The 22,780-nt window shown below is 31.5% G+C and overlaps 4 protein-coding genes across 12 annotated transcripts in view; 3 read left to right on the top strand and 1 right to left on the bottom strand.

Annotated features, from left to right (window-relative positions):
- LOC102625791 (importin subunit alpha-1a-like) overlaps positions 1-22,780 on the top strand; it is a 170,404-nt gene that overhangs the window by 64,083 nt on the left and 83,541 nt on the right. The gene's annotated exons all lie outside the window — the stretch shown is intronic.
- LOC127902663 (importin subunit alpha-2-like) overlaps positions 1-22,780 on the top strand; it is a 63,581-nt gene that overhangs the window by 19,095 nt on the left and 21,706 nt on the right. The window lies entirely within an intron of this gene.
- Positions 16,051-18,229, top strand: LOC127902666 (sodium/hydrogen exchanger 6-like). 3 transcript variants are annotated; one of them, XR_008055094.1, is made up of 4 exons: positions 16,051-16,482; positions 16,591-16,642; positions 16,942-17,671; positions 17,780-18,229. XR_008055094.1 is itself a non-coding variant. In XM_052442405.1 (3 exons), the coding sequence occupies exons 1-3, from the start codon at positions 16,293-16,295 to the stop codon at positions 17,883-17,885; spliced, it is 348 nt and encodes a 115-aa protein (XP_052298365.1). In that variant the 5' UTR covers positions 16,053-16,292; the 3' UTR covers positions 17,886-18,229. The 3 variants fall into 3 exon arrangements, 2 of the variants coding, with proteins under 2 accessions (XP_052298365.1, XP_052298364.1); XM_052442405.1 differs by lacking the exon at positions 16,942-17,671 and having other exon boundaries at positions 16,053-16,482; XM_052442404.1 differs by lacking the exon at positions 16,591-16,642 and having other exon boundaries at positions 16,057-16,482; positions 17,572-17,671.
- On the bottom strand, positions 18,514-20,186 carry LOC102607480 (uncharacterized). The gene is made up of 3 exons (XM_052442406.1): positions 19,924-20,186; positions 19,434-19,564; positions 18,514-18,774 (listed from the first exon to the last, which is right to left on the bottom strand). Exons 1-3 carry the CDS (start codon positions 19,985-19,987, stop codon positions 18,613-18,615), a joined length of 357 nt encoding a protein of 118 aa, XP_052298366.1. The 5' UTR covers positions 19,988-20,186; the 3' UTR covers positions 18,514-18,612.

Below are 22,780 nucleotides of genomic sequence, written 5' to 3'. Positions count from 1 at the left end.
ATTTAAAATAATAAAATTAATTGTGCTTTGAACGAGAATAATTTGGAAAATATGAAAAATTAGAGAGATAGAAAATTGTGTGGGATCCACATATTTTATTTCTATTCTCAAATTACATTTTACTAAATAAATATGGATTTAATTCACATTCTTTCATTCTCATTTAAGAAATACTCAAGTAAACACACCATTAATGTATAGACATGTCTATTATAAGTATTTAAGAAAATATTATCATTTGAAAATAGTGAATCAATATAACCATCAAAATAATGCAGTATAAAAGAATAAATTAATTTCACATAGGTTTGTATGAATTAATTTGCATAAGAAATTAATTTGCATAAATTAATTTTGATACTACTAAATTCAATCGATAAAAAATTAGCATTACATTTATGGTGCGTTTACTTCATGAAATGGAAATTGGGTGGAATGGGAATAAGTTGGGAATGAAAATGGGTCGAGAATGAGAATAGACTAGAATATGAATGAGAAATGAGAATGAGATTCTAATATTTACTTATCTAAAATAAATGAGAATGTAAATGTGCTGGAATGTCACTGATCTGTTTATTTAGCAAAATAAATGGGAATAAGAAATGAGAATGAGAATCAATTTACCAAAATACCCATAATATTAAATAATGTAATTTTCATTAACTAAATACAGTATAACCTCTATAAATTAATAATGTCGGGACCATAGAAATTTATTAATTTAGAGAGATATTAATTAATCTATAGATTAATAAATTATTAATTTATAAAGTGTGTTCACAGTACAAAGAACTAACATTTAATTAATTGAAAATTCATTGTATTTTACAAATATAATCAATAGAATTTAAATAAATTCATCAAATAAATAATGTATGCTTGATTAAATAAATTCATGAATTTTACTAAATGCATTCAATGAACTAAACTAAATGTTAGTTATTAAATTGTATAAATTGAATTAAAACTAATCTAATGTACCTACCTACTTGATTAACTAAATTCATGTATTTACATAAATTTATCTAAATGTATTCAATGAACTAAACTAAATGTTAGTTATTAAATTGTATTAATTGAATTTGAACTAATTCATCTAATGTACCTATCTACTTGATTAACTAAATTCATGTATTTACAAAAATTTATCTAAGTGTATTCAATGAACTAAAATAAATGTAATTTCATTAAATTGTATCAATTGAATTTGACTACTTATCTACGTAATTAAAGAGTATTCATATATTTACATAATTTAGCTAAGTCATATATCCAATGAACTAAATTAGAAATTAAATGTATTCAATGAATTAAGTTAAAATTATTGTCTATATAAACAAACACAAAGTATTCTTTTATTTCATAGTAACTTGTTAACTTGTTAAAAATTAAAGATGAGATTCAACTAGATTTAAACTTCAAGAAAAAACAAGTTACAATAGACTCATATTTTAATAAATTGACATAGTCAGTTACATTTGTAATTTCACAGTATTTATAATTTCTACAATTATTAATTTATGATATAAATGTGACCATAGAGTTATAGAGGAGTTCTCAGAAAAATTATCTGATTAATTTATCAAAATTATTAATTTAGCTTCAGGGCCTAAGTCGGGACTACAAAAAATTATTATATTATAGAGATTATTAATTTATCGAGTATTAATTTATAGAGGTTATACTGTATTTGTATAAATATTATTATAAAAATGATATTAATTAAAAAAATAAAATTAATAATAATAAATATTAATAATGATAATATTAATAAAAATAATAATAACAATAATTAATAATAAAGTTAATAAAATTTAATAATAATAATAATAATGACATTTAAAATAATAAAATTAATTGTGCTTTGAACGAGAATAATTTGGAAAATATGAAAAATTAGAGAGATAGAAAATTGTGTGGGATCCACATATTTTATTTCTATTCTCAAATTACATTTTACTAAATAAATATGGATTTAATTCACATTCTTTCATTCTCATTTAAGAAATACTCAAGTAAACACACCATTAATGTATAGACATGTCTATTATAAGTATTTAAGAAAATATTATCATTTGAAAATAGTGAATCAATATAACCATCAAAATAATGCAGTATAAAAGAATAAATTAATTTCACATAGGTTTGTATGAATTAATTTGCATAAGAGATTGAGATACATTAAATCTGCCTATATATATCATATAATAATATTGGCCACTAGCAATAAATTAATAATAAAAAACAATAATATTTGATTGATAATTATAATGTTTGGTATAATTAACAAGATAATTAATTAAAAAAAACAAGATACTTGTTTGATAATTATCCAAAAGTTAGACAAAAATTATTCTCATGTTAGTGGGTAGAGGTTTGAATCACTTTATATGTATTATCGGATTGATTTCTTTCAATTATTTGAAAATAAATCTGATTAATTAGTGATCTAAATATTTAGATTGCATTGACCTATAGAAAATTAATAAAATATTATGATAAATTTTTATGCAAAAAATTACTAAATTTATAAATGTATTAAAATATTTAATAATTTACAATTATATTTATTTATTTATATTTCAATAATATTTGCAGTAGTAATGTCACATATTTTGAGGAAAAAAATATAAGTTTCATTTTTTAAATATATTTTCATGTAAAGTTGAGGGAGTATTTGGTAGTTTTATAATTTAAATTGATAACCTTGTTATATGCTTAAAATAACGGTAGCTGAATGATATTTACCTTTAATTTTTTCACACTAATCGATTACAATAAGAGATAACCGGTGGCCGGTTATAAAATTAATTAAAAAAATAATAAAAATTGACTGTACCAGATACAGCGATGTATTGCAGGCCGACCCTCTCTTATGAGACAGCAATTTTTGCTGTTGTTTTCATCTCATCATATGTACATCTGCTGCATGAGAAATTGGGATACAGACAAGACATGAACAAAACCCCAGGAGTCTAAGCTACAAATGGGCAGGGAATCTCCGACAAGCTCCACAGCATTATAATGACTGTTCCCTTTGTCTGTCCGTGAATTTTTCCCAATCCATGCAAAACAAAAGGAAACCCAATGCCCTTTGTTCCCATTCCTTTTGAATTCTATTTCTTAAAATACCTCTGTTTAATTTATAAAATACTGATCCATAAATGAAAATTAATCTTTTTCTGATTAAATCTCACCCTGAAAAGAGTATTTCTTTCAAGTTTTTGTTCATAATACATGCAAATTTTAAATTTTAAATTATTTTGTTCTTATTACATAATTTTTATCCCCATAATTCTTAATTCTTAAAATTTTTCAAAAAAATATTTTCCATTAAAATTTAAATTATAAATATAAATTATGAAACTGGATGGGTGTAAAAAAAAATTAAAAGGATAGATTATTTAAGTGTTTAATTGATTTTTTTTATTTGAATGAAATAAAAAATTAATTTATCTTCAATTATTTAAGTAATTTCAATTAAAAAAGAATTTTATAAGGAATTTACACATAGAGATAGCAGTTTTTGACATTGGGGCCGGCATCCTTATTGTAAGGACAATCTCAGAAATAGAAGGGGTAACAAACACATTTCACCCTTAGCAAAAAGGGTTACAAGTTGCTAAGAATATATGTGATAAATATTAATCTAAAATGGGAAGTAATGAAAAAGTAATGTATAACATCCCAAATTGGGGTTTTTTTTTTTTTTCCTGGGGATCAATGACATAGTTAATGAAATAATATTATTCAAGTGTTTATCAGCTAATTAAATTATCAAACGTAGATTACAAAACATACAAAAAATGGTCTAACATTATGAATCATCTAATAATTAAAACATTTATTACATGTAACCCGACATGTGAGTTTGCGATTCTTTGATGGTTTATTGTTCTTGATTCATTAATCACTGTGTGGTGTGCGATCTTGGGGAATCTAGATCAGCTTAGATCTGGTCTTAGGTTCAACAGATTAATACTAATGACATTGGCACGGTAGAGTAAGCTATTGCCATAGCATCTCCCGGGGATGACGGTATGAATGGTCTTGGGCTAATCCAATTGCATCATTCACATAAAACAATAGTGATGTGCTATTATTAAAATATCTTACCATGCTAAGTTACATAATAATAGAACTTATATCAATTTAAGAGCTGTTCCGAAATTACTTGTAGTTTAAAAACTAATTATTTTTGTGTTTATGTAAGTTACATTACTATGTAATTTAGTCACACCCTAGTTTCATAGATTACATATTAATTACCTCTTGTTCAACTAAATTTACGTTACTTTTTCGTTAAATAGAATTTACAAACTCAGTCAACTTTCATTATTGATAATAGCGTTTCCGTTATATGAATGAGTACATTACGGAACATTTGCAACCTATAATGACAAAAAAGTGTTGTAACATGCGTTGAAGGACTTGTCGTATTGGAATTGATACATTAAGCTTCATGGTTATTAATAGAGTTCATTGAACTGCAGCTGAGAGTGAAAACAACAATTGTAGAACCCACAAAAATAGCAAAGAAAGGAAAATTTTGAAATTAAGATGCAAATCTTGTTGTCAATCACTTTCTCCATTTTACGCTTCTTTTTTTTAATAATTTGCTGGAAATTAATGTCAAAATATGAATAGTTGAGAGGAAAAGAATTTGCAGGAAAAAATTGATAAGAATCACACGTGAGTTTTAATGTCTATTTATGTAAATGTTAATTAAAACAAAGTCTTAGTTATTTAATTTCATTAATGACACATGCCAATAAATCATTAAAAGTTTAAGACGACTAGAAGAAAAAATGCCTAGAACATTATTTGAATCCAATAATAATTATTTGGAACAATGCTTTGTTGCTAAGAAAAAAAAAAAAAGCTATGTTGCATTAAAGATTAAGATAAAATATTTTTTTTAAAAATTAATCAGAATAGTACTTTACTCTTTACACTTTTAAGATAATTTTGTATAATCCCAACACTACATAAATATATGTATTAGTTTCTTAAAATTATGTCTATCTTTTTTATCATTGTCAGCATATTGTATTTGACATAGTTCATTAATTAATTATCATATATTTGTACTTTATATCACTTGCACTAAAGATAACTGAGTCAAAATAATAATTTTTATAATTTTACCTTTATTAAGCTATAGCCTCTTTACAGAAACAAAGTTAATTTGGCTCTAATATTATGATTATAGAAAAGTTTTACTGTATTATTTGATCAAAAGAATGTGGCATAAGGGCGAGAAAATAACCATAAAATTGGAAAAATTATATGATATTTCAATCATTCAATGTTAAGAGAAAAATTAACAATATATATATACCAGAAGGAAATAGGATCGAAGGATGGATGTGTTTCCAAAATAAATTCAAAATTAATTGCTTTTAATAAAAGAAATTGATACGCGGTTGTTTCTTTTTAATAACTAATTTTACCAAATTGAAATTAAGAATGCTTTATAATGGAATTGAATGCTTTTGCTTTGGAACGTGGTTGGCCAATTTTAATTATTTGAAGTACGTGGCTCGTTTACTCTCAGTACAGACCAGACTAACGCCCATTCGGGTTCGCCTCTGGAATTTACGTCGCGAGATTCCCGCCGATATACTCAAATAATTTATTTACCAAAAAATTATTAGTTTCTTTAAACGCGGTTGTCCAGTTTTATAGTCTTTACCGAATAAAGATTAATTTCTTTTAAACGTGGTTAGTTTATTTTAGGTGCATTACCAAATCTTGTTTAGATTCTTTATGGCTGAGATACAAACACAGTACCAAATCCGGATCCCGGAAGTGGTGCTCTGAAGAAGGAGGGAGAAGAGAATTACAACAGAGGGGAGAGATCCGGTCTCTATGCCTCTGAGGAACGTAGAATTTGTATGGGAGATCTGATACAGATCAGTCTCCAATGCATGCGTTAAAGGAAACGTGCATACGGAAAATTAAATTGCTTTAAATTTAAATTACTGAAATTAAATTGCGGAAAATTTAAAATACATAAATTTAAACGTGCATGCTTTGAATTATAAATTGCTTTGAAAATAAATAAATTACAATGCTTTGAAATTTAAACAACTGAATCGAACACTTACATTGATTGTGTTCTTTTGTAAGAAAGGGAAATAATGGGAAAATTAATCTCAAGACAGGAAAGATTTTCCTTTGTCTTTCGATTCCAGATTTCCTATTCCCGGAGAGAGAGAGAGAGAGTGATCTAGAGAGAAGGAGGAGAAGAAGTGAGAGAGAAGAGAATGAAGAATCTGAGGAGTCTTTAGTCTTCCTTCAGATTATATACAAAAATCTTGGCACTGTAGACTGTAGCGAAGCTGTAGCATACAGTAATCTTTGGAAAACAGCACTGTAGACTGTTGCTTTGTACGTAGACTGCTGCTTTGTACATAGACTGTTGCTCTATACAAAATAAAAATACAAAATACAATACGGGTGAAGAGACATGTGCGCTCTCACTTGTGTCCAGTGGACCACCCGGAAGAAATAAGATTAAGGTTTTTTTTTTTTTTTTTTTTAAGTACAAAATTTGTACATATATTGAAAATTGTAAATTGACTTTAATACATCATCAATGCTTTACAGGAGAGAAAATGCCGAAGCAGTCATCTTCATTTTCATCACCAAGGGAGATAAATGGCTCTTCATCTGCCGAGGTGCTTGAGGAGGAACTTGCAACCGACGTCTCTGAACGTGTGGCGAGAAGCTGTTGCATGACTTTGAAATATTCTTCTTCAGTTTTGGCGCTGGCCAAAAGAGATTGGGCTTTGGATTTTTGTGTAAGGAAGGTCTGTTGGGCTCTGGATTGTTGAATAGTGGGTAGAAGAAATCCTTTGGCAGAAAGCCAGTTTCGAATATGGGTGTCAGTCAATTTTGATTGTTCATCAAACTTTGACCACCATTTAACTCTGAAAGATCTTTGGATAATGAGTTGTTTTTCTTGGGTATGAAATTTGAAATTCCACATCCATACCCATGGTAGGAAAAAATTTGTACAGAAACAGAGAAATGGAGAAAATCGTTTCTCTGAGTCAGTTGGGGTATAATGGGCTTTGAATAGGTTTAAACAATGGGTGGCATTTGGAGTGAGGATTTGAGGAGTTGGGCCGAAATAATTCCACCATTGTTGGAACCAATTTGGAAGGCTTTGGACAGTTATTTTTGAATTAAAGAAAAATAACCATGAATGAGACTTCTTTGGGTTTTGTAAGAAAAATGTATTAAACCAGGCCTGCTGGTAGTCCCAATAGGAATAAGCCAAACAGTGTGGTAAACGCATTTAAAAATTTTGAGGGAAATTTCTAAATTTATGGAGTTGATCACCCCACTGATTTGGGCTCAAAACTTTTAAAATTGTGGCCGTAGAATAGGCCGGCTCAGAATGTGTTTCACTGAGAAAGAAGTGTTTAAATTTTACAGACTCAGTGGCTTCTAAAATACTTTGATAATAAGGCTGGGGTTTTGTTAAATCCCATGGTTTGAAAAACCAGCCTTTGGGGAAAAAATTTGAAATTGCTTGGAAAGGATCAGTATGGTAAAATCCATCTTCCATAGTTAAAACATTTTGGAAGTGGGGTTTATCAAACCAATCGGAAGTTTTCTTTGAAGGTGTTGGCTGGGAAAGAACAATATGAGAAGATGAACTCTCGCCAGAAACGGCAACAGTATGGCTTTGGGAAGAGGGTTTTGTAATTTCTTTAGAAATTGGTTTTTCTTCCTCAGGGATCTGAGAAAGGGCTTTAGTTTGTGAAATGCCTTGTAAGGCAAGCATGAGCTCAGGGGACTTTGTAATGGATTCCATCCACTCTTTGACTTGTTGTTCAGAGGAGGTGGATTTGTATTGGATGCCTTGTTCTTCAACCATTTCAATCCAGGATTTGATGGGTATAGCCGAAGATAATAGTTTTTCTTTGGAGGGGGTAGACTGGGTTTCTTTGGAGGCTTTTTGAGAGTCAGAGTCTTTGGCAATGCCTTTACCTTTGTCTCTTCTTTTCGGCGGCATTATCTGTTTTGAAGAAATTCCCGAGTTAGAAAATCAGGAACAGAATTTGTATCACCTTTAATATATTCAATATCAAAATCAAAAACACTTAAAATAGCTTGCCATCGTGCAAAAATTTGTTTCGATGCAATGTTTTGAACATCTTTTTCTAAAACATGTTTTGGAGCTTTGCAATCAATTCTAAGTAAAAATTTTTGATTTAATAAATCACTTTGGAATTTCGAGATGCATAAAACAATGGAAAGAATTTCTTTTTTAATAGTAGAATAATTCTTTTGGCATTCATTCCAATGTGCAGATGCGTACTGAATAATTTGTTCTCTATCATTTTCCTTTTGCTTTAAAATACCTCCATATCCTAAATCAGATGCATCAGTCTCAACTATCTTAGGTAATGCAGGATTTGCAAGATATAGACATGGAATACTTTTTACAGAATTCTTTATTAATCGAACAGTCTTAGTATGCTCATCAGACCATGCAGCAGGTTTCTTTTTCAATCTATCATGCAAAGGTTTGGATAACCTACTGATGTTAGGGCAAAAATCAAGAACATAATTTAAACTACCAAGAAATCTTTGTAATTGGGTTTTATCAAGAATTTTATCAGGAAATTTATCCGCAAAAGCGAGTGACCGTTCTATGGGAGTAATGGTTCCTTTGGAAATATGGTGACCTAGGAACCTGATTTTTGTTTGAAATAAAGACACTTTGGAACTAGAAATTGCCAATCCAGCCTTTCTGGTGGCAAAATAAAAAGTCTTTAAATGTTTGAAATGTTGATCAATCGAATTTGAAAATATCAACACGTCATCAATATAAACTATACAAAAATCAGAATAAGGGTTATAAATATCATTCATTATTCTTTGAAATTCAGAAGGGGCATTCTTTAAACCAAAGGGCATGACAGTCCACTCATATTGTCCAAATGGAACAGTAAAAGCAGTTTTATAACGGTCTTTTGGATGAATTTGAATTTGCCAAAATCCTGATTTCATGTCGAATTTTGAAAATATGAAAGCAGAATGCAATTTTTGAAGCAAATCCTTTTTATTAGGTATTGGGTACCTAATCCATTTTAAAGCTTTATTCAAAGGTTTATAATTTATAACAAGTCTCGGTGTGCCTCTCTCAATTTCAGAATTTTTATTAACATAAAAAGCAGCACACGACCAGGGTGACCTAGATTTTACAATAAGACCTTTTTTCATTAAATCATTTATTTCATCTTTACAATGTTTTTCTAAGTCCATATTCATCTGAATAGGTCTAGCTTTAGTGGGTATCTGTTTTTCATCAAAAGAATTTTCATAGGGCAAATCTACCATATGTTGTTTCCTATTCCAAAAAGCAGAAGGTAGATCAGCACATATTTCTTTTTCAATCAGGGCTTTTAAATCGGAAATCTTTCTTTTGATAAAATCACTTTGTAAATGGTCTTCAATTCTTTGCAGATTTAAATCTTTTTGTAAAAACATTAAATCATTTTGTTTTGATTTAATCAGATTATTAATTTGGTTCTGATGAATAGAACAGGCTTTAACAATATTCAAATTTCTTGTTTTTGGCTTTTCAATAAATGGAAAAATGATTTTATTCTTTTTTATTTTAAAAGATATACTGTCATAATTAACAGTATACGGGGTTATAATGTTTATAAAAGGAGTTCCTAATATTACAGCATGATGAATATCATTTGTAAGAATAAAAGAAGTTTTAAATTCAAAACCATTGTTAAAAATAGAAGCTTCAACTTTGGAATCAACTTTTAACTTTGAATTATTTGCGGCAGAAAGTCTTTCTTTTGTCTTTACATGAAATCTTTTTGGAACAATGTCTTGTCTGATGCAATTTAAATCTGCACCAGTGTCAAAAAGTGCAATAGCATCAATTGCAAAATCATCCGAAAAGATTAAAGTAGCTTTAATTAAATATTTTCGGGTAGTAACTTGCTTTAAAACAAAAAGGAAATCATTTGGAACAGACTCAATATTACCAACATTTTGTTCAATATTCTCATCCTCATGAGTTGACTCATTTTCTGAATCATCCTGTAAATGCTTTTGTAAAAGAAGTTGGATGGTTGCAGAATCACTCTTTTGTTTTTCTTTTAAATACTTGATTTCGGATTTAATATCTTTAAGGTAAAATATCCACCGTCCACCTGTTTTTTACACCTTTTTCAAAAATACACAATTCCTTCATTTTTTGGCTGAAATCCACCTAAAGTTACATTTTTTTTCACTTTTCCACTTCCGTTTGGAATCCGTTAAGAAAACTAACGGAAATTTAAAAACATGACTATTTTACCCCCAAAACGAAAATTACAATTTCACCTTAAAAATTATAAAAAATAATCAGATTAAATCTAATAAGTTTCCCCCATCGGTCAATAAAGAAATTAATTTCACAACCATCAAATGCAAGTTTTTTTTAAAAATATGTTGGTAATTAGAATACTAAATTATAACAGTAGTATTAAAAATAGTCCAATCTCACAAACCATCAATTGAATTTAAGATAAGTAAAGTTTTATTATTTATTGAGTTATAATCTCTAGTAGTTAAGATTTTTTTGTACTTCATTAACGTACCAATAATGATATTCATTATTAAATCTTATTATTTTTGGTATTTTTAGGGTGAAATTATAATTTTCGTTTTGGGGGTAAAATGGTCATTTTTTTAAGTTTCCGTTAGTTTTCTTAACGGATTCCAAACGGAAGTGGAAAAGTGAAAAAAAATATAATTTTAGGTGGATTCCAGCCAAAAAATGAAGGAATTGTGTATTTTTAAAAAAGGTGTAAAAAATAGGTGGACGGTAGATATTTTCCCTATCTTTAATCTCTTTTTGGAGGTCTTGGATATTAGGAATTGATTTTTTGGTTTTCTTTTTATCTAAAATCTCAGTAAGATCATAAGAATTCTTTTTTACAATGGGGACTTTGGAAGTCTCGGCTTTGTTGAAATCCATGGTTTTCAAAAGTTTTTCAAGATATTCCTTTTGAAGATTTGGATCCGAAATATGTTTTACCAATTCAAGAAAAGTTTCTTGATCTTTAGTTAAAACATTGATTTTCTTTAAATAAGACTCGGATTCAGAATCACTACTGTTAGATACAGAGGTATCCGAATCAATTAACTTATCGACCTGAAAGGGGTCACTTTCTCCCGACATGGAAGACTCAGAGTCAGAGGACTCTATCAAAAGAGGGGCTATTTTAGAAATGATATCATCATCAAGGCCAAGTTCATGGAGTTTTTTGTTCATTCTGCAATATTTTGCAGTATGGCCTTTCATACCACATCGATGACAAATAGCTTCTTTGTAATTGAAAGGAGCTTTTGGTGTGGCTTTAAATTCTTTCTTTTTAGGGAACTTGGGCTTCTTATAAGGCCTCGAGGGTTTCTTATAAAAAGATTCCCTTCGTTCAAGAAAGGGTTTCCTATGGCTTTTAGACTTGTAATGTTTTTTGTAAGGTCTCGTAGAGCACTTACCATTACAATCTTTAGAGGTAGAAGCTTTAAAGGGGTCATAGTTGAATTGTTTACAGAAACTACCAAGCTCACGTTTAGACTGTCTAAGCTCTTGTTTTAGTCGTTTCTGTAATTTCAAATCTTGACAAATCTTTAAACCTTCCTTATTGACAAAACTGACAAGTTCACCATAGGTAAGCTCATCATAAGGAATACGGTTGTCATGAAGGGCTTTGATGGAATTCCTAACTTTTTCACCTAAAAGGGTAGGTAAACCTGCTAAGAATTTCTCTTTCCAAGTAGTATGATTTGCATCATCTCTAAGAAAGAGGCGGGTAAAGAAAGTGGTTTTGTAAATTTGAAAATCACTAAGTTTCCTACATCTTAAATTATGTAGTAACTCAGCATTTTTGTCTCTGAGGTGTGAAGGGTCACCTATGAAATGAAGAGAAATTGTAAGAATTAAAGTAGAAACAACATCCTGAATAGGATTATTAAATTGATCAAGAATAGGGGCTCTATTTTCATCAATTTGGATGGCATTTAAAATATCCATCTGTTGCTGCCTGGTGAGAAGATGATCCCACTAACTTTTTAGTTGACCAGTAAATCCTGCAATGAGAATCTCTGCTATAGCCATGTCAGAGGTTCCCGATTGAGTTTTATAGGCATTGGCTGCCATGGTCATTTGTTGTAAGACGCCTAGAATGTTATATTCCGACATACCATCAATGTTCCATTCATAGACAGAGGATGCATTATATCGAGATTGATTTAATGCACTAGGCCTATTATCTATGGTCAAATCAGGAGGAGATTTGACGGTGGGAATGGCTAATTCCCAATGGATTTTGTTGGCTTTAGGAATAGATTCATCTTTAAAGGCTTCTAAGTCAGAAGAGGCTATAGAAGTTTGGTCACCATGTTCTAATACTCCAATCCTGCTGGATTGAGGAGTATCAGGAGCTATTTGAACTTTACTAGATGAGGACGAATCAGCTTCTATCCTATCTAATTGTTCTCTAATGGCTTTGGCAAAATCTGATTTTGACTCTTGGACAAGCTTTTGGCTAGTTTTCGAAACCTGAAAAGGTTTGAAAATAGGTTCCTTAAGCTTTTTGTCAGAATCTGATTTTGATGGAACAGTAGAAGTGGAAGAAATAGAAATGGTTGACTTTTGAAATTGGTTTTCTATCCTAGTCAACTGTTTTCCAATAGTATTTAAGTTAGTATTACAGAAATTATTCTGTTGGATAATACTACTTAAATTTGCATCGGACTCATTTGGTTTTGGAATTTTGTAAGGGGAAGCTCTAATCTCAACAAGAGGTTCACCATGATTTATGGTTATACTCCTAAGAGGTGGGTGTTCAGACTCGATGGATCTATTACCATCAGTAAGATTCCACTCAGGGATTTTCTTCCTAATAGTAATAGGATTTGACTCTTTGAAGGGATAAGAAATGTTGTTCTCAGAAGAATATATTTCGAACCAATCAAAAAACAATATATGAACTTTATGAAGATTCACAAAATCATAATAGATTTGTTGGATTTCTTTTCTTTGATTTAAAAAATGTTTAAAAAACCAAATTCTTTTTTCTTTATTTAAATCAGAATAGAAATCATTATGAAGTAAATTTTTATCTAATTCGAATTCTTTTGAAATGACATTAATGACATTTTCTGTGACTGCAGAAAATGTTGGAGAAGTTGGAGGAGAAGGTTCCTTCTCGTCCTGACTTTGTACATGTTGACTACTAGTATAGATTGGATGTGGGACATCTGTGGCATAGTCAACAGATCTAATCGATGTACTAGGAATATCGGAGGTGGAAAACCTCGGTTGACTCTTAACAGATTGATAAGGAAGATTTATGACAGAAGGGATTTTTGTAAATTTCCTTTCTAATGGAGGAATGCTTGAGCTCGACTCTTTATCAGAAAATCTGGATGAGTTAGACCTTCTGAAAGAAAGTTTGACTTTGCCATCGGAATACTGAGTCACATTTTGTAACTCTGTATTTGGCTCAAGTTGTCTTGGAATTGCCGGTGGGGCAGCTCCTTCAAGGATCCATTCTTCTGGAAGATTTACATCTTTCCATTGGATTGGTTTTGGAATGACAATGTTTGCTTTGGACAAGTCAGTCTGCAAGAGAAGAGTTTCATCTCTTTTTGACTGGAATTTATGTTGCGTACTAAACGCAGAAACCATAGCCTTATAAGAAATTTTAAAAATCAAGGCTACTGGTATAGACCCTTTAATCATTTTGTAATTATGGGTCTTGATTTGTAAAATCATACTTTTTAAAATATTTTTGTCCTTTAGAGAAATTGTTATGTTTGGATAACAATCAAAAGAAATTGGACCTTTACAAAGACTAGACTCTATGCTACTTAGAAGTGAATCGTCAAAAGAGGTGAATCGCCCATCTCTTAAGACTACTAAGATAGAAGTATCTAGACCTTCTTTCGTTAATGGCTTTATACCTACTTGAATTAGACCAATGTGAATATACTTAAAATTCTTTTCTTTTAATTTCTTTAAAGATTTTTATGAAAACAAATGAATTGTTTCAAAAGGCTCAGAAAGAGTTATATCACGCTCTTCAGTTTTAATAATATAATCATTTTTTAAAAGATCAAGCATTTTTGTTTTGTAAATATTTTCTTTGGAAATTTTTGGAAGTTCCCAACAATCAATTGCTTTATCAAAGTTCTCAATAATGAATTCTTCTGAACTCACAACATGCTTTGAATCACTAGTCTTCCCGGAAGAAGAGCTAGAAAAGGACGATGTTCTACAGAGTAGAGGGTCCATGGATAAAACCTTATGGTTTATCTTTGGTTTGGTCAAAATGGCTACAGGTATGGTTTTACAGCCCTATGCGGCAAACACAGCCTAAAGCGGGACTTACTACCAGTAAAAATTCACCACAAAACAAAACGTCAAAATAAAACACAAGACTTTAAAACACGAAAACTCTAAACAATAAAACACTTTTCCTCCCCTTGGCTCTGATACCAGAAGGAAATATAACTGGTATGATTTTACAAAAAGTATTTCCTTCTGGTATGATTTTACAAAAACTGAAGATGACTGCTTCGGCATTTTCTCTCCTGTAAAGCATTGATGATGTATTAAAGTCAATTTACAATTTTTAATATATGTACAAATTTTGTACTTAAAAAAAAAAAAAACCTTAATCTTATTTCTTCCAGGTGGTCCACTGGACACAAGTGAGAGCGCACATGTCTCTTCACCCGTATTGTATTTTGTATTTTTATTTTGTATAGAGCAACAGTCTACGTACAAAGCAGCAGTCTACGTACAAAGCAACAGTCTACAGTGCTGTTTTCCAAAGATTACTGTATGCTACAGCTTCGCTACAGTCTACAGTGCCAAGATTTTTGTATATAATCTGAAGGAAGACTAAAGACTCCTCAGATTCTTCATTCTCTTCTCTCTCACTTCTTCTCCTCCTTCTCTCTAGATCACTCTCTCTCTCTCTCTCCGGGAATAGGAAATCTGGAATCGAAAGACAAAGGAAAATCTTTCCTGTCTTGAGATTAATTTTCCCATTATTTCCCTTTCTTACAAAAGAACACAATCAATGTAAGTGTTCGATTCAGTTGTTTAAATTTCAAAGCATTGTAATTTATTTATTTTCAAAGCAATTTATAATTCAAAGCATGCACGTTTAAATTTATGTATTTTAAATTTTCCGCAATTTAATTTCAGTAATTTAAATTTAAAGCAATTTAATTTTCCGTATGCACGTTTCCTTTAACGCATACATTGGAGACTGATCTGTATCAGATCTCCCATACAAATTCTACGTTCCTCAGAGGTATAGAGACCGGATCTCTCCCCTCTGTTGTAATTCTCTTCTCCCTCCTTCTTCAGAGCACCACTTCCGGGATCCGGATTTGGTACTGTGTTTGTATCTCAGCCATAAAGAATCTAAACAAGATTTGGTAATGCACCTAAAATAAACTAACCACGTTTAAAAGAAATTAATCTTTATTCGGTAAAGACTATAAAACTGGACAACCGCGTTTAAAGAAACTAATAATTTTTTGGTAAATAAATTATTTGAGTATATCGGCGGGAATCTCGCGACGTAAATTCCAGAGGCGAACCCGAATGGGCGTTAGTCTGGTCTGTACTGAGAGTAAACGAGCCACGTACTTCAAATAATTAAAATTGGCCAACCACGTTCCAAAGCAAAAGCATTCAATTCCATTATAAAGCATTCTTAATTTCAATTTGGTAAAATTAGTTATTAAAAAGAAACAACCGCGTATCAATTTCTTTTATTAAAAGCAATTAATTTTGAATTTATTTTGGAAACACATCCATCCTTCGATCCTATTTCCTTCTATATATATATATATATATATAGGATCCCTCTAAGTTACGTTTATTGTAACATACAATCAATGAAAAGACTGATTGGTCAATAAACGCTTGCCAAGTGGATACATAAGTGATAAAATTAAACTGGTTTAAGTGGTTGAAACCGGTCACCAAAAATAGGCAACTTGAGATACTCCCTTCTACAGCCGGTCTTGACTGGCGTAACGGCGTCGTTTTCACCTTCAAATTACCCATCGCTTCCAACTTAATCATCGTCAAAATTCAATCCTCCACCACCGATTTCGTTACGGCTCACAAGACAAGAAACGTGACTGACATTGAATTTTAGGGCTCATTGTGAAGGAGAAAAGAACAACAATTGACATTGAATTTTAGGCCTCGAAAGTTGGGACATTGGGGTATAATGACGGGAGAGGCATTGCAGATATCTCCGGCGAACGATCCTCATGGAAGTCCCGCAAAGGAGCAGCAAGCCGCTGGTGTTGGCATACTCCTCCAGATCATGATGCTTGTACTCTCTTTCATCCTCGGCCACGTCCTTCGTCGTCACAAATTCTATTATCTTCCGGAAGCCAGCGCTTCTCTTCTCATAGGTATTATTTTAATTACTTTTATTCCCTTTCTTTTCTTTTTTTCTTTTTCTCGCTAATTTTATAGTAATTGCTGGCTGAATAATTATCCTTGCATCGTATATTTTTCAGGTTTAATTGTTAGTGCACTGACTAATATCTCTAATACTGAAACAAATATTAGGTATTCATTTTCTTTTAATGAATTAATGTCACTGGATTTTTCATTTTTGCTTTTATGATGTGATCTTAAAACTCTAGTTGCTCAGTTGCAACTTGTCTCCTCATGATTTTGTTTTCCTGGCAGAAACCTTTTTTTTCTAACTTTGGAGCCATTGTGACATTTGCTATTTTTGGAACCTTTTTAGCTTCAATGGTCACAGGTATACTAGTGTAAGTGTTTCTTTACATAGAAATGACCGGATTTTGTATTGTACATTGAAATCCTGGCTTCTGATGTTTTCTTTCCTGCTTTTTGTATAGTTACCTTGGTGGAGTGATGTTCGTCATGTACAGACTTCCATTTGTTGAGTGCTTGATGTTTGGTGCTCTTATTTCAGCAACAGATCCTATAACTGTTTTGTCTATATTTCAGGGGACGTGTGCGCTTTTATTTTGTCTATTGACTGGTTAAGCCAAAATAATTGATCCAGCAAATTATAGCATATACTTATCTTGAAGTCAAATTAAATTCTATATTTTTTTAGAGAGAAAATGTGGATAATATTGAAGAATTGTGAGATAGAATTCATCTTCTAGCTTTGCTGTGGGCTTTAGTTTCTAAGGAGTTTCAAGATTCATCTTTTTGCTTTGTTCATTTAAGTTGGGAGAGTGTTTTGAGATAGGTGTCTAGGCTGGTCTAGTATTGTAGAGGGGTGATTGGTATATTTTGTTTAGCACTGAAAAGTTTTCATTATTTTGTTTTCTCAGTGGATAGATGGTCTACTTCTTGTAATGATTCTTCATCATCAATTTAATTTGTATTTTTTTACCCCCCACCACAAAAAAGGGTATGTGCCATCTTTTTTATACCTGTGTGTTAAAGCATTATAATCTCTACTTGAAGTCGAAAGTTATCCATGCGTTTAAAAGCTTTACTGTGATCTAATGCAGGTGAATGCAGCTGGAGATTTGTGTGCTATATGTCAGGAGAAGATGCATGCTTCAATTCTGCTTGTAAACACATTTTCTGCAAAGACTATGTCTCAGAGTGGTGGGTTTATTATTGCTTGCTCTTTTCATTTTCCTCAATGTCGTGGATTTTTTTTCCCCTCCTATTTTGCTTCTGTTCTGGAGGACTTTAACCTTTATTCCTTTTCAGGTTTGAGAGGGAAAGGGCGTGCCCATTGTGCAGAGCTTTGGTCAAGGCAGCAGATCTCATATCATTTGGTGATGGATCAACTAGTTTGTTTTTCCAGATATTCTGATTGCACTACTGTAGAAACCTGGAGTTTTTTGCTTTGAAGATCTAGATATTTAATTGAAGCTGCCTCTCCAGATTGCCGTCTACACTAGTAAATTTGAGTGTATCCTACTCAACCATGTTAATGAGTTGCCGAGGAAATTAAAGCAAAATGATGGATATAATCAAATTGGCTTTCCGTTAGTATATGTTGTATTGTCAAATTTCTTCAATGATGGCAGAGATGTTGAATGTATGTAATGAGGCCATTAAGTTACAGGAATTTTTTCCCCCTAAGACTAACAATATATGTCGATGTTAATTTTTCATAAATGAAAAGCACCTAAATAGAAAGCATCTTTTTTCCCGTGTTCTTCGCAAGTCATATTCTCCTATTTCGTTGATTACAAATATTGATGGCTCAATTGGCTTTTCTTTTCAAGAATATATAAGGTAACCAGAATTTTGTGCCATGTTACGGAGGATGGTCTCATACAAAATTGTGCAACAATCACTTACGTGTCTGAGCAAACAATTTTGTGCATGATATTTAGTAATTAGTGCACAACTTGAGGGTCTGCAGGTCTGGTTGAGTCTTAAAAACTTCGTAAGGTTTCAATCGTGTGAATGATTTAACTTATGCAATGTGATGCTGAAGAGAACATCGATGGATATTTCTGTCATTGTTATATACAAATATCAACTACGAAAATTGAGTCACAACAATAGTACAAGATTCATCGATTCGATTATCAACTACAAAAATTGAGTTCTGCCATGCATCTAATTTTTGAATCTCGTGCTTTTACTGATTCCTGGGTTGCTGCCAGTGCTTCTCCACCATAGGGGCCGGTGGAATTCTTGATATCCCGAAATAGCCCTTTACGAAGCACAACTGCCTTCCCATGCTTCAACTGCACATTCCAATTAGAGAAGAAACTGAGATACGAATTCAGATTCACGCATCAAGTAAATAATTGAACAAAGAATTTCCATCACAATACTCTTTTAACAGCAATTTATGATTTGGTTTCCCTAAAAAATCCTTTATAAACACCACCAAAACCTCCCTGTCCTAATTTCTGATCATCATTGAAATCATTGTCGCTAGAGCTAATTCCTTATACAGAAACCTCTTCGGTCCTGCTCCTCTTTCAAATTCATCATCAATGTACTCGCTAAATCCTTGATTGTCTTCTTCATCACCCTCTTTTCTCTTCCTCCCAATGCCAGCAAGCCAAATGATCAAAACCACCCCACCAACCAAAAACCCTCCGCCAAGACTCAATCCCACAACCAGAGCTGTTATGTTTTTCCTTCATCTTTTTGGATTAGAGACATGATTAGTAGTCTCATCATCCATTTCTAAACTTGAATTAAACTCCCACGAGTAAATGCTAAATATCACAAAATCTACTCTAGTCTCCATTGAGAAACCAAAAGTGACAAACTCAGGTAAGTGTTGCCTTAAATCAACCTGATAACCAAGGCCTTGCATTACTACTGAATTATTTCTAAAGCCAGTGAAAGCAACACTCGGATTATGAGTACTAGAATTATAACTAATCCATGCCTCGTTTCTTCTCCCACTTTTAACATCACTCCGTAAAAGATACATTTTTCTTTGATTGCACAGAGTTGATATCGACACCAACAATTTTGATATAGTAGGATCCCAGCTGTTGACATAGACATCAGATTCAACTGCAACAAATGGGATCGATGAGTTCAGTGGCTCGTTGTCTTTTGTATCAATAATAATTAAGAAGGCAGTCCCAGCAAATTAAATATAAAATAAAAGGAAAAAAATTGAACAATTTTCGAAAAGAAAAATTCCATGTATAACTACTCAAATGCAAACTTTAAGAACGTAGCTAAGTGAACTTCCATTGACCGACTATCTTCAAGCTAATAATATTTTAAAACTACTTATTAATCAATCTGACAACAAGTAATTGAAAGCGTTAAAGAGCTATTACTTTACTTGTATGAAATAATTTATCGACCAAACAAAATTAATTAAAAAATTAAAAAAATAAAAAGAAACGAGAAGGAGAACTAACAACGTGATCCATGTGGGCGTGGGAGATAAAGAGGAAATTTTGAGAGATAGCTCGAGAATGGCATTGTCCAATATCGAACGATAAATCGAGAGAGGGGAAAATTATGCAAGTCTCGTGGCCTGCTATCGACAATTCTCCCACTTTCCACCCTTGTAATTGCATCCCCCTCTCACTCTTCTCTTCTTTGGATTTCCTGTCCTTCTGTAATTCAATGGCAGCAGAGCAATCAATCACCTGGATTTACAAAAAAATCATTCAAACCGTTTCATCCGGTAGCCCTTCTTTTCAATTAACCAATTCAGCCGGTTTACCATGCGGGGTCAGTATCTCTTTATCCGTTCGATCAAAGTGCAATATATCTGACGGTTTAAAATTAGCTGATTGTATGTTACGTTAACTGTAACTTAGGGATTGCCATATATATATATATATATATTTTATCGTCGTTGTGTGACACGCGTCATGTAAATTATACAAATAGTAATAATACCGCTTGTCAAGCTGGGGCCCGCAGAGGTATGACCAAACCAAGATAAAACAAATGCAAATTTCTCTCATTTTCCCGCCTTCGCGTCTCTCAATCAATAAAAAATGCTTTCGTTTTGCAAGTGTGTGAGCTGCAGCTTCAGAGGGAAGAAGCTCTGTGGCAGAGCGACTGAAAACGGACAAAGTAGATTTTAGAAATGGACACTCCAGACAAGAAACAGATCGCTGTCGCTTCTGTTTCCAAAGTTTGAGGTCAATCTCCCTATTTAATTTTTTTTAATTCAGTTCGAAGAGAACGACACCGCTTATGGGGTTGTAATTTGGATTTGAGCATTTTTTTTTTCCTGATTTTTCATCTGGGCATTTGTTATTTTTCATTTTTGGTGCTTTTTTGCAAATTGGGTTATGAGGTACTAGTGCTTTGCGTGACAAATAGCTTTGATAAATTGCTCCAATTCTGTTTAGCGTTCGCGTTTTGTGGTGTTGATTTAATAGAATATTTTGGAATATGATGATTTTAGCTCAGGGATTTGTTCCTCTGTCCATATGTTGTGTACAGAAAACAAAGGCCCTAGTAATATGAATTGTTTATAGCATGCTATGCATAGATAATAGATAATATTAGCCTCTTTAGAAAGATAACAAATTGTTGGACTTGAAAATTTGACATGTGTATGAAAATACAATCTCTGACAATTCACAGGTGGCACTTGTTAAATCATGTTTAAACCCATGTCACAAACCCCTTAAATTGTGCATGTGGTGATTTTGAGATGGGTTATTTTGCTTTTCTTTTATCTGCTTGGTTATTAGTCTTATTTTCTCTTAGTGATTTGTTGAGCTCTGCTGTTTCTACTTCAGATTTCTTGTCGTGATCATTTGCCACTAACAAGAAAATAAACCTTACTTTGTACACTCTTTAAAAATTTAAAAATATCCTTACTTAAATTTTTTAAGTTATTTAACTTTATTTGTTTAAAAAACTAATAAAATTACTCAACACTCGATTTTTAAGAGATTTAACATATACTAATAATATAATTAAAAATTAAGTTAAAAAATAATTTAACATAATTTTAGTTACTAATTTTTTTATTTAATTTATTTTTAATATTGAATTTTACACCCAAAATAACTTGCAATGAGAACATAACAATAGAAAATGTTCCAATAAATACTACAAAGAGAGAGAGAGAGAGAGAAAGAGAAGAAGAAGAATGGCCAAACCCCCCCCCCCCAAAAAAAATCTTGTGCAATACTTTTGTTTTTTTTTTTAAAGTATTACACATATTTTGTATTTAATTTTTTCTCAAAGTTAATTTCCTTATTATTCATCTACATATTAATTAAGAAGTTGGAAATAAAAATTTTTATATTTAAGTTATGAGAATAATAAATTGAATTAGGATTGGGCTATATAAGTGTTCAAAGTAATTATATAATGTTGACTTATAATATATTGTCCATTAACTTATATGACAAGTAATTTTATAATATATATTCTTATTAAAATTGGAGTGTGTAAAATAATTTTTAAAGCACAAATAGTGCCCAATTAAAGTTTCTTTCTATTTTAAAGACTTGCAGATTGGTCCCCATTTTCCCCAATTGATAACTAGATTTGAACGGCAAAATACTACAACGAGATGGGAAGATGACACGAATAGTCTAATGGCTCAATAAAGACGGTTTAAATGGCGGTTTAATGGACACAGATTTTTTTTATGCTGTATGAGGTTGACGACATTGATGGACTGATTGGGGTTGGTTTATACACTTTCTTCTGGGTTAAGAGTATTGCTCGGTGAGAGTGTAGAAATTGATGCCTTTGATAATTTTTTTGTAGTTTTCGTGAAGGAAATGTTGGAATCCATGGCCTCCATACAAAACAAACCGTTTTGCTTTTTTTTTTTTTTTTTGTCTGTTACATAATTTTTTCATTGATTTTCCAATTAAAACAAGACAATTACAACGCATTTTCTTAAACAAATTAAAAAAAACTTAAATTTTGGTCAAAATAATTCAAAATAAAATTTAAATTTTTTTCACAAATTCATTTTATTCTTATTTAATTAATTAAATAACTTATTTTATTGGAAACTTTTCGTTCTAAATTTGTGACAGCGATCGTACCAGTCATATTATAAAGCCTTTAACATTATTGAGCAACAGATAATATCAGACTAATCAGAGAACTCGTAACATAGAGTACACAACTTGGAACATAAACACACAAACAAAAGATCTTATGAATTCGACCGGAATAACCGGTCACTTTAACAGTCTTTATTGCAAGCATGTCAGAATTTAATTGGCTATATGTCATGTCACAAGGAATCATGCATACACTAGGTGCATAGTAGGAAGACCC

The sequence above is a fragment of the Citrus sinensis genome, chromosome 5 (genome assembly GCF_022201045.2).
Source record: "Citrus sinensis cultivar Valencia sweet orange chromosome 5, DVS_A1.0, whole genome shotgun sequence".
In the NCBI taxonomy this organism is placed as follows: domain Eukaryota; kingdom Viridiplantae; phylum Streptophyta; class Magnoliopsida; order Sapindales; family Rutaceae; genus Citrus; species Citrus sinensis.
Note: the sequence above shows the minus strand (reverse complement) of the source record. Positions and strands in the feature narration are given on the sequence as shown.